The sequence below is a fragment of the Eurosta solidaginis genome, chromosome 2 (assembly GCF_040869045.1).
Source record: "Eurosta solidaginis isolate ZX-2024a chromosome 2, ASM4086904v1, whole genome shotgun sequence".
Lineage (NCBI taxonomy): Eukaryota > Metazoa > Arthropoda > Insecta > Diptera > Tephritidae > Eurosta > Eurosta solidaginis.
Window position 1 is genome coordinate 82,499,045 of NC_090320.1, and position 13,187 is coordinate 82,512,231.

At 37.3% G+C, this 13,187-nt stretch overlaps 1 protein-coding gene across 1 annotated transcript in view; it reads right to left on the reverse strand.

Annotated features, from left to right (window-relative positions):
• The window catches only part of LOC137240038 (serine protease easter-like), a 164,194-nt gene that overhangs the window by 53,340 nt on the left and 97,667 nt on the right, over positions 1-13,187 (reverse strand). The window contains exon 5 of the mRNA XM_067765935.1: positions 9,447-9,597. Within this exon, the coding sequence (XP_067622036.1) occupies positions 9,447-9,597 (151 nt within the window). The remainder of the gene's footprint in view (positions 1-9,446; positions 9,598-13,187) is intronic.

Below are 13,187 nucleotides of genomic sequence, written 5' to 3' on the forward strand. Positions count from 1 at the left end.
GGCCTAGCTCCCCCGAATGCTCCTCCCGTCAGCAGATCCTCTCCCTGATCAGACATCTCCAGCATAGACAGCTTTCGAGTAAAACTAAGTGACTTTTCGGTGTCTTCTACTACTAACGTGTTGGTCACAGCGAACTAAGACAAGTGTACCTATTTCCACTGATTTGGATGAATTGAACAATAATTTTGCTAGTTTTCCTGTATCCAATCCTCGTAAATGTCTTAATAACTATTGTGATCGTGTACATATCTGTGCCAGTCCTCTTGATTTTGTATGTGTTGATGACTGTGATGTCGTGCAAGCCATACTCTCAGTAAAATCCAATGCTGCTGGATTTGATGGAATCAGTGCAAAGTTTCTTAAAATTATACTACCTATGATCCTGCCGCATGTGACCCACTTAATAGATTCTATCTTAACGACTTGTGTTTTCCAAGGTGTTGGAAAGCTGCCAAGATTATTCCTGTACATAAGAAAAATAATGAGTACAGACCCATTTCTATCCTACCGTTCCTGTCAAAAGTGACTGAGCGTATCATGCATAGACAAATAATGTCATATGTGCGGGATAACAAACTTCTTACAGACCAACAGTCTGGTTACAGATCGAAGCGTAGTTGCACTTCGGCACTGTTGAACGTAATCGAGAGCATTCGGATGGAAATTGATGGCAGTAATCTAGCCTTTTTAACACTGCTCGACCATTCCAAAGCATTTGACTCAGTCGACCACGACGTTCTATGTTGTAAGCTTAAAAATTTGTTTAATTTCTCTAGTTATGCCATTGCTTTGATTGGGTCTTACCTTGCTGACAGATCTCAGGCTGTGTACGCTGGTGGCAGAAAGTCTAATTTCGTACCTGTACTCAGGGGTGTTCCGCAAGGTTCTATCCTGGGGCCTCTGTTGTTCGCGTTGTATGTTAATGACTTACCTAATACTTTAAGATATTGTAATGTTCATATTTATGCTGATGATGTCCAATTATATGTATGCCGTCCCCAAAATCGTATTGACATATGTATTAACGAACTTAACTCCGACTTGAACCAAATAGGTATATGGGCATCTGCCAATGGCTTGTCAATAAATCCTGACAAATCGAAATGTATTGTCATTCGCAGGAAAACCTTCGATACACAAGCTTTAAACAAAGTAATGTTGGGCGGAGCAGTCATTGAATATATTGACACAGCGAAAAATCTTGGTCTAATCTTTAACAATACTCTGACGTGGAATAATCACATCTTTAGATCAGTAGGTAAAGTGTATGGAATGCTTCGTACCCTCTTACTAGCACAGTACTTCACTCCTTTCAACATTAGAATTATTCTTGCGAAAGCGTATTTAATACTTACGCTACTGTATGGATGTGAGATTTTTGCTAACTGTGACTATGTATGTAAGAACAAACTTAATGTTGTTTATAGCAACATTGCTAAGTATGTATTTGGGCTTAAACGACTTGACCATGTGTCTGCTTATGCCAAAAAGTTGCTAAACATTTCCTTTGAAAACCTGTTAAAAGTCAGAGTGCTGGTATTCATACATAAGGTTATCCATACTAAGGAGCCAAGCTACCTGTTTCAAAGGCTGCAGTTTCTCCAATATTCAAGGTCAGTACAGCTTGTCTATACTAGACACAGAACTCTCACCTCTGAACGCCAGTTCTTTATAAGTGTGGTTCGTCTTCGGAACTCTCTTCCTGTTAGATTAAGGCAACTAACTAATACACTGCTTTTCAAAAACGAGGTGACCAGTTTTTACAATAATTACAATAATGGATAAATACTAGTTATGTACAGAATGAGTATGTATGAACATATATGTATTCTTTTACAATATATATATCTATTTTCTCTAATATGTTAATGTTAATTATTATTGGTATATTTCACTTTCCTTCCCTCTACTTCTGCTACTACTTTCATCCTTTCTTTCTGTTTAATTAATTACACCTAAGAAGTTAAATTTTATAACACGTGACTGGCACTTTAATATAATTTTGTTTTAAATTGTTGTGTCAGGATAAACATTTATATGTTAATAATAATAATAGTAATAATAATAATAAAAAAATATGAAATGAATTACTATATGTGAAATAATATATATGTGTTCAGGTAAAATTAGAATATAAATGTGTGTGCGCAGGCGGATATGTAGATTTCTTAAAAGTCTGAGGTTCAAAATTCGGTATCCCCTACAGAATTGAAAACTTTTTTTTTTTTTTTTTTTTGTAAAAAGATTTAATAAAAAAATTTAATTAAATAATCGCTCTAATACCTAATATTTGGTTTCTTCTATGATGAAGTGCAAGGAATTTTATAAAAAAATATAAAGAAAATTAAGAAAAAAATTTAAACTAGATATACATGTTTGACTCCAATCGCTTATAGTTTTCTAAAAGCTAATTCATTAGAATAATGTAAAAAAGCAAAAAAAAACAGCATATACAATAAAAATTCAAATTGGGTGTGTTTTTTTTCAAATGTTGATCTACGCCTAAATGTATTTTGACATTAACTTTCCTTTTTCCAAAAAAATTTAAAAGTAAATTTCCCACAATTATGAATTCGTTTTTTTCTCGTAGAATAAAATTTAAATGAAAAGCTACAATGCAAAAACAACTGGTGTTTTCTTCTTACTAAAACTTAATCAAATTCAGATTTAAATCTAAATTGAAGCTGCTTTCTGAATCTTTAAATTAATGCAAACAAATATATAAATTGAATATGTATGTGTTAGTGGTTAGTGTGTTTTGGTGTTGACCTTGCGAAGGAATCGAAATTTAGGTCAGTGTTGCTTATGTCCGCCCGTTTCCTGTCCGAAGCCATGTCAGCTAATTCCCCTATAATTACCCTGTTGGGCACATCTACGGTCAAAGCGCTTGCTCCAGCCGTGGTTGCAAAACATCATATTTTCCTAAAACCCTATTCTACCCTCAGTGGTCAATAGCTGCAAACCTCACATGTAGGTGCTGCTGGAACATCCCCACAGCAGCTTGAGCATCTTTGCACAAAAAAAAAGTCTTGAACTGTGCTAGTCTCGACTCCGAATACCACCTTATTAAAACGTTGAAGTAGAAGAAAGGGAACTTCGAAGTCGGGCTGACACTACCCCCCGTCTATCCAATTGTTACTCAGGTACAAATCACTTCGGCTACTCGGAAAGTGATGCTACCCTCGTAACCCTAACCTGTCCGATAGAAGGAAAAATATATCGCAAAAAAAAGTTACTAGGAAAATAAGAAAAATAAGAATAGCGAAAAATTTATTTTAGATCAAAATAGTAAGCGGTGATTGGAAATTGAAATTAATTTTGGGTTATATTTTGATAATTTGAAAACTGAAAGAAATTTTTATAGAAAGAAATGTGAGAAAAATGAAGAGATGATCGGGCTATTCCGTTGGGCACCATTGTAATGAAACTGCTTGGTCCGGGGCGAGAAGGGTGGCGATTAGGCATGGGCTTGTCGGAGTTGAGTCGCGGTTCTAGCCACCTTCCTCGACCCACAGTCACAAAAACAAAATTTTAGATATCATACCTAGATGAGAAGAATATAATGACCTCTGAAAGATAAAGAGAAAGGAAAGAAAAAGTAAGCGGGAGAAGGCCGTCCGTGTCAGGTGGAGTCATCCCACCCTTCTTGTTCATGAGGCATGGACAACCTTGAACTCCACTTTGACTCCGATAACCGAGTGGAGTTCCCTTGTCCTGACGTTCGTCCGTCTGTAATGGTCTGGTCTAAAACATCGTCCGTCAGTAAATTGCAACACCTAACTCATTCCTAGTGTGCCACAAGGGCAACACCCACACTAACACAAAAGAAAAATTAGAGGGCCTGCATTTTTCCTGACACTGTTTCAGCCAATAAATTCAAAGTAACTCATTTCCTCTTCATACAAGTTTATTTTTCGTAAATTCTATATTTACTTATGTCTAGTGATTTGTATTAGTAATTCTAAATTCTATTGTTTCTTATCCTGGTCTACACTCAATCAAAATAACAAAAAAAGATACTGCAATTACTGCATATAATATTCAAAGTAAAAAAATCAAATAGATAACAAGAAAATAAAATAACCCAGACGGGAACACCATTTTACTAAAATCTCTAATTCTTGCTTGCATTAAGCAATAGTTAAGGTGATCAATAAAATATGTACATACGATTATATGGTAGGGAAAGGAACAAAAAAAATAAGAGAGATTACAACAATGTTATATAGAGATTACCATTCATTATATATAACCATTCACTTACTCATCTCCTCACGCTCATCTGCAGTCCAGGTACCAAGGCTGTAGCAGCGGGAGCTGAAAGAAAATAGAAATAAAGAGCAAAAAAAAACCCTATTCCATGTACTTATGTACTATTACCTCATGGAATCTTTAGTTCCGGTTTCTAAAATTGAAAATACGCATGTACATTTTTACGCGATCGTGATAATTAATGAAAAACGTTTAAAAAAATAAAAAGTTCAAATAATCGCGGGCTAAGTGCGAAGTACGCGTTTGGAAAGTATATTAGTTTATAAAAAAAAAACAAGTGGTTTACATATGAAGTGATTTACCAAAAAAAAAAGGAATTTACAAAAGAAAAAAAGAACAATAAGGCATCACATGTGCCATGTGGTTTGACAAAGTGCGTGGAGGAAGATCCTCCTTTTACAAAAGAAGAAAAAATGGATTCCTATATTTTTAGTCAAGGAATCAAAGTGAAGAAAATTAAGAAAAAAAATATAAAAATTATCAAGATATAGTGCGACATGAAAAGATTCTGGTGTGCCTACAGATTGGGGTGTGAGAAAAAAAATCAGGAAAAAAACCCAGCTCGCAAAAAAGTTCAAAAAAAATTAGGCAAATACTTAGTAGGTATCAAAAATATTGAAATATATATTCAAATAAAATTATATGTAGGTATGTGCGAAAAAAAAAGAAATGTGTGTGAAGTGGTTAATACATAGGTGTGTGTGTTTTTGGGCAAGTTAAATATGTATGAAAGATGTGTATGCATAAAAAACTGAGAAAATCAACAAAATATAAACTACAATTCAGAAAGGTATTTCATATATACGGATTACAGGGAAATAAAAAAATAAGAAAAGAAAATTATCATCTACAAAAAATTAGTTTTAAACCAAAATGAAAACTAAAATATATTCTCGGTCCCCTTCGTGGTAATGTGATGTTGTCGTTGTTGCGGCGAATTTGGAAAAAGTGCTGAGTGTACTCTCTACCTTTTGGGCTCTTCTCACCACAGCCCTGCTGATGCAGCAATCCACACCAGCGCCCGACTAAATATAACTCACCGCTAATTGTTGTTTGTGATATGGTGTGATACAACGTGATGTGATGTGATCTGATGTGATGTGATATGTTGCGTGCTCTTGTTCGGAGTGGTGTGATGTGATGTGCAGCCCTCTCTTTGTGTGTGTTTAAGTTGTGGTTTTGAAAATAATTTTTCACCTGTTAATAGCGTTGGTTGTGTTTCTGCTTACCGTGTACTGATAATTGGATGTTGCTTTTACTATTTCCGTGTTTGTATGGTTTTGTACCACCAAGTGCGTAGAAATATGTGGTCGTGGTGTTTTTAAGTGTTGCGTGGTTATTGTTGGTGTAGTTGTTGGTAGTCGCTGTTGTGGTTGTGATCAGCAGGCGTGGTTGCTTCCGGGTGTATGATATCTTGTGGTGTTGATGCTTATTTGTATTTGGGTGTTTGGTTGTGTATGCTGGAGGATGATATTTGGTGCTGCTGAGGTTGGTTGGTCCTTTGTTTACGTGTATCGGTGTTGGTTGCAAATGCGTGTGGTTGTGAATATGGATGTATGCAATCTTTTGGTGTGGATGCGATTTTTCTTACTCCCTTTTTTTGGTTTGGACAAATGGGAGTGTTTTATGTAGTACTGGTGACTTTCGTGTTCGGTGTGGTTTGTTGTAGATTTTGGTGTTTGTGACTCGGTGTGGTGTCTGTTGGTGGCTGTGACGCGGTGTGGTTTGTAGTTGGTGGTTCGTGTGCCTCGCACCGTTGCTTTAAGCGAGTTTTCTTGTGGTGATATGGATTCTAAGAAAAGGAAACCAAACAATAAAAATATATAAACAGGGCATCACAATGTCGTGGAAGGTATTTAAATGCCGTTTTCTCCAGTAAACCCTAAGGTTTATCTGTCCGGAACCAAATCAATTTTCTTTGAAAAACATTTTTCTCTACGGGCAGACAAACATCAAAGTTCACTTGAGAAAACGGCACCAAATTCAATCTCACTTTTGGGATAGTCACTAAGGGGTGGATTACACTTTAAACTGGATAAACTCTTTTTTTTATATATATATAATTTTTTTTTGTATCTGCACTTATACTGGCGCTTTGTTCATTCGACACCGTATTCAAGACTTTTTGAAAGAAAAGAACGGGATGGTGGCCCTTTTATAGACAACTTTTTCCTGTTGTCGCTACCGTTTTCGGTTTACTGTCAACCAATTTAGCCCAAAGTCACTCAAAGTTATTGGAAGGCTTCAAACATGTCATCTACAACACTTGGCCCTGAATTCACACACATACACACATAATACGCAGTTGGTTTGCAGACAATTGTCATTGCTATTTGCAGAGACAGTGGTGCGCGTGCGTGTAGGCGCACAGGGGCGTAGGTTGTTAAAAGGCCGTCGTTACATGTATTCGAAATCTCCAGATTTTATTCAACAATTCCTCTTCTGACACCAATTGTAACGAATTTACTGCAAATCGTCTTATTTGCAACCTTCTGCCAAGTTCGAATCACTAAACTGTTGAATAAATAACTCCAATATTGAATAATGCAATAATGGTCTTTTTTAGACTACTTGAAAATAACGCTTATAATTCGCAACTGATAGCTTGCTTAAACGAAACTGATTTTTAAAATGATACAGCTATTGCTCGCTAGATAGCGTCTTAAATCCAACTGATTATCGCGCCTCTACTGCTGCTGTCTTTTATACTCTCTAATTTCCTCGTTCGCATCTTCTAGGCGCTTCCATTTCCAGAATCTACTAGTTGGCCATCAGCTATCTAATTTCTGAGCTGTAACTACATATGCACGATTTTATAGCTTTTCTCGTTGCACACTTTCGGGGGTATCTCAGATATATGCATGTGGTTGTGCGTTGCTTCTCCGCTGCGTGTACGTACATATGTGTAGACATAATGATTGATTCGTTTATGTAGATACAAGTGACTGTCTGCTTTATTGTTGTTGTGACTTCATTTTCTTAGCATCAGACTAGGATGTGAGTATCACTTAGTGTCACTAATATTCGTCACAATATGCATTTCATCATGGCGTTGTATATTGTTATAGAAACACGGTTTATAGAAGGAGATAATATCCTGACTTTTTTTTTAATTGGCGCTTAACCGTTTAAACGGTTATGGCCGTCCAACAAGGCGCGTCAGGTGCTCCTTCTCTCTGCCAACCGGGGCCAATTGGTCTCACCAAGGGAGTTTAAATCGTTTTCCACCTGGTCCTTCCAACGGAGTGGGGGCCGCCCTCTACCTCTGTTTCCACAGGCGGGTTCCGATAGAAACACTTTCTTGGCCGGAGTGTCATCCTCCATTCGCATAACATGGCCTAGCCAGCGCAGCCGCTGTGTTTTAATTCGCTGTACTATGTTGATGTCTGCGTACAAGTCATCGTAAAATCTTCTTCGGTACTCGCCATCGCCAACGCGTAGAGGTCCATACATTTTTCGAAGAACTCTTCTCTCGAACACTCCCAGAGCCGTTTCATCTGATGTTGTCATGGTCCATGCTTCTGCACCATATAGCAGGTAGCATAAGTGACTTGTAGAGCATGATTTTCGTTTTTAGAGAGAGGACTTTACTTTTGAATTGCCTACCTAGTCCAAAATAGCATTTATTGGCAAGAGTGATTTTTCGCTGGATTTCGGAGCTGATGTTGTTGCTAGTGTTGATTCTGGTTCCCAAATAAACGGAGTCTTTTACTATTTCGAAATTATGGCTGCCAAAAGTAGCGTGGTTGCCAAGGCGCATATGCCCTGACTCTTTGCTCGATGATAGCAGGTACTTCGTTTTGTCCTCATTCACCATCAAACCCATCTTTACCGCTTCTTTTTCCAGTTTAGAGTAAGCAGAACTAACGGCGCGGGTGTTTAGGCCGATGATATCAATGGCATATGCCAGTAATTGCACGCTTTTATATAATATTGTTCCAGAGCGGTTAAGTTCTGCAGCTAGTATAATTTTCTCCAGCATCGCAAGTTAGGGGGATCACCCTGTATGAAACCTTGTTTAGTTCGAACGGTTCGGAGAGGTCCTTCCCAATTCTGACTGAGCTGATGGTGTTGATCAACGCCATTTTGCACAGCCGTATAAGTCTTGCAGGGAAACCAAATTCAGACATCGCGGCATATAGGCAGCTCCTTTTCGTGCTGTTGTTGTTGTTGTTGTTGTAGCGATTAGGTTACTCCCCGAAGGCTTTGGGGAGTGTTATCGATGTGATGGTCCTTTGTCGGATACAGATCCGATACGCTCCGGTAACACAGCACCATTAAGGTGCTGGCCCGACCATCTCGGGAACGATTTATATGGCCACATTGAACCTTCAGGCCATCCCTCCCTCCCCACGGAACTTGGGGTCGCCAGAGCCTCGTCTGTTAGTGAAACGGGATTCGCCGCTCGAAGGTGAGGTTGACAATTGGGTTGGAGAAGCTATATATTGCGCTACACAACCCCTTGAATCCCCTTTTCGTGCTGTCGAAGGCGGCTTTAAAATCGACGAAGAGGTGATGTGTGTCGATTCTTTTTTCGCCAGTTTTTTCCAAGATTTGGCGCATTGTGAAAATCTGGTCGATGGTAGATTTACCAGGTCTGAAGCCGCACTGATAAGGTCCAATCAGCCGATTCACCGTGGGCTTCAATCTTTCGCACAATACAATTGACAGGACCTCATATGCGATATTAAGAAGGCTGATTCCGCGATAGTTGGTGCAGTTTGCAGTATCCCCCTTCTTGTGGACTGGGCAAAGAACACTTAGATTCCAATCGTCAGGCAGGCACTCGTCCGACCATATTTTGCGAAGAAGCTGATGCATGCGCCTTACCAACTCCTCGCCGCCGTATTTGAATAGCTCCGCAGGCAATCCATCAGCGCCCGCGGCCTTGTTGTTTTTCAATCTGGTTATTGCTATTCTGACTTCGTCATAAACGGGTGGGGGACATTTATTCCATCATATCCTGGCTTCCATATTAGAAAAAAAAATTTAAGTTTATAAAGGTCTTATAACTAAAAGTTGGCATGGAAATGTTATCTTAAAAAGATTTATAAACCATTTTTGTTTTTTATGAATATGGAGGTAAATGTGTTTCTATTATTATTTCCCATTATTGCTTATATCTCTGGATATAGTAGGCGTGATAATTATGAAAATGTTATTATTGTAATTACCTTTAAAATATTTGATTAATGCTGTCCAAGGAAATTCATCAATATCCGTTGCTGTCCCACCAAAAATACGTTTAGTCAGAGAGACGTATCCGCAATGTGGCGGCGTGGGAAACTCTCCTCCGCCGTTTACTGACGTATTAGGGCAACACACCTGCATGAATAAAAAGAAACCCATAAAAATTTGTATGTAAGGCCTATTTTACGTATAAAGAGATTATCCTAGTTTTCGTACTTAACTCCTAATCGTTAATTATATGACTAGATTTCCCATACAACTTTTTCCCTTCGATACTCGGTTTTTTTTTCATAATCAGAGAACCACATCTAGGGTGTCATCTCAAAATAGAAACACGAAATAAAAGAGAAATGTGAAAATTTCACAGTTAATGATCTAGTCCTAGGGATGGAACATATGCAAGTTAAGAACATGACTCCACTCAAATCAGGAGGCAAATATAAACAAATTCTTTAAACGTTGCTATTTGATTACGAACGAAATCCGTTGTAACATTCCATTTCCACATACTAACATTGCGTTAGCCAGCTGATGCAATGCCAGGAGTAAAATTACTAAGGTATCGTATTAAGATAAACATCCTATTCAATATGCCTATTGTAAACTATTTGTAAGTTATAAATAAGAGTAAAATGTAAAGCTTAGTCAGTTTTTGAGCAGCATTGAAATAAAGTGCAAGAGTTTTTTAAAAACTCAATTTACCCAACATAAACTTTAATTGCCGATCCTGCCAGGAGCCACGCAGTGATAGCCTGTAAAGAGGTTGCGTGTCCTCCGGAGTGAAAAAAAACACTGTAAAAATTAAAATAAAACAAGTATCTCTAAAAAGGAGAGAAAAGAAAACAAAAAAACACTGTAAAAATTAAAATAAAACAAGTATATCCAAAAAAAAGAGAGAAAAGGAAAAAATCTCTAAAATTAAAGCAAACAAAAATATTTGTCAGCTTACAAGAAACCTAAAAACGCGAAGTACGTAACTCCAGAAAGTGAAAGGACCACCAACATATGAACAGCAGCATTCATCCACAAAGCGAAAAAGGATCTAATAGAAGGACGAGAATCCGAAGACGAAGAAGCGTAAGCTAATGAATAAAATAGTTAAGGTATATGTTAATACATAGTATGTATAAATAATTATATGTATGTACATATAAATTAGAAGATTATAAAAGTGAACGGAAAACAAGAAGAGATAAAGCAAAATTAAAAAATAAAATTTATATGAAGTGCTGAAAGATTGTGAAAGAAGATTTGAAAAGGATATATAGATCTGGATACTTTGATAGAAGATTTGACAAAAATGTCACTAAATAGTAACAATAGTACCACTAATATGGATGTAATATCTAGATTGATTGCCGCCAGTACGGCATCATTACGAACGGAAGTAGAGCAAATGAGGCGACAGATACAGGCCATCAACACCAATGATGATGTGACCGAGTTTATACCCGAACAAATAGATTCAAATATAAATTGTGACGAACCTTTAGACTTTATCAAATCTTTGCCTGAGTTTGGGGGTAAGATAAATAATTATGTAAGTTGGCGCGAAGCAGCCAATAATTCCATGTCCTTGTACACAAGGGGAAGTAGGAAATATTTCGGGGCGTTAACAATTTTAAGGAATAAAATTACCCGTGAGGCCAATGATATACTGACCAATCACGGAACAGTTTTGAATGTCGACGCAATTTTAAGTCGTCTGGACTTTACCTTTGCTGACAAAAGGCCAAGTCATATAATCGAACAGGAGATGAGTGTCCTGAAACAGGGATCGAAATCCCTGATAGGTTTCCATAACGAGGTTAACGAGAAGTTGACGCTTTTCATAAATAAGACCATAAAGACTCATGGGACAAGCTCACCCATAACTAAAGAGCTAAACTCTAAAAACAGAGCCACTGCTCTGCGGACCTTTATAACTGGGCTTAATCACCCGTTAGATCAAATATTGTTTACCTTGGCACCGAAAGATTTGCCAAATGCCCTTGCCAAGGCTCAAGCGTTAAATGCCAATCAAATGAGGTCACAATTTGCTTTGCAATATTCGCAAAGCCACCCGCAGAAAAGTCTTAATTCATCTCCCCACTGACTTCCTTATAATAATCGGAGAAGTCAGGAGTTTCAGAATAATTTGAGGTACCCGCAGAAAAATAGTCCAATATTCGGCGACGATAAAAAAACCCGTCCAGAGCCAATGGATGTAGATCCAAATTGAGAATAGTCCTAGTAATAGATATATGCCACAGGGAGTTAGAAACAATTCGCAAAACAATAATTTTAATAAAAGAGTTGGAGGTGCGCAAGTCAGTGCGCAACCACAGGAAAAAGTACAACGAGTAAATAATATTAATGAAGGCCATTTTTTAGGCCAAAAGTAAGCTTGGCATATATATATCTGTATGACCAAGCTATAAAAAGGATTTTGAAATTTTAGTAGATACAGGTGCAACATCCTGTTACATTAGGAAGGGAATTTATTGGAATCTAAAAGAATTGGATATTTATAAGAGGATAAAAACCATTAATGGTTATACAATAATAAGATTTTACCACGAAATTCATCTGTTTGGTGTTAAGGAGATTTTTTACGAAATTGATAACTTGGAGTCAGATCTCCTTATAGGTTATAATTTATTGCGGAAGGTCAACGCTTTAGTGGATCTGGAAAACCAGAAGTTAATTGTTAATAGAATTGGAAAAATTTATGAATTTGGGAAAAGAGTGCTAGAAGCACAGTTGTGAAAAAGAAAGTGAGGTTGATAAAGTGAACTTTGTGGAACAACAATGTTTCACAGCGCCAGCCGACGGTGATACCGGCAATAGTGCAGATAATATAAAAAATAGAACAAATGTGGAACAAGAACGTTCCACAGCGCCAGCTGAAGAATGTACCAGCAAAATTCCAAATAATAAAATAAGCTCAAAAGAGGGCAATATAAAGAATCTTCGTCAGAAGATAATTGATGTTATAAAAAAAGAACATGAAGATGTTGATTTGGATTTACCATTCAACACAGATGTCAGAGCAGAAATTCGCATGGATGAGGAAAGACGGTCCAAACAATATCCATATCCAATGTCTGTTAATGGTTTTGTTAATGAAGAAGTCCAAAGTCTATTGCAGAAGGGGATTATAAGGGAAAGTAAGAGTCCATATAACTCTCCATGTTGGGTAGTTCCAAAAAAGGGAATTAATAAGGATGGAAGTCCTAAGTTACGCTTAGTGATTGATTTTAAAAAAATAAATGAAAAAACTATTCCGGATATATATCCGATGCCGAATCCAGAGATCATACTTTAAAATTTGGGGGAATCAAAATATTTTTCAACGATAGATCTCGAATCTGGATTTCATCAAATATTAATGAGAGAAGAGGATATTGAAAAAACGGCGTTCTCCGTTAATAACGGGAAGTATGAGTATGTGCGGATGCCCTTTCGCCTTCGCAACGCTCCCAGCATATTCCAACGGACTATGAATAATATTTTGCATGAATATATCGGGAAGTTTTGTCATGTTTACATCGATGACATTATAGTATATTCACGTAATTTGGAGGATTATTTGAAACATTTAGACTTGGTAATAGAAGTACTGAAAAAGGCCCATATGAAAATATCTCTAGAACAGTCTAGGTTTATCGAGCAAGAAGTTGAGTTTCTGGTATACATTGTATCTCATAAGGTCATTAAAACCGATCCAAAGAAAATAGAAGCAA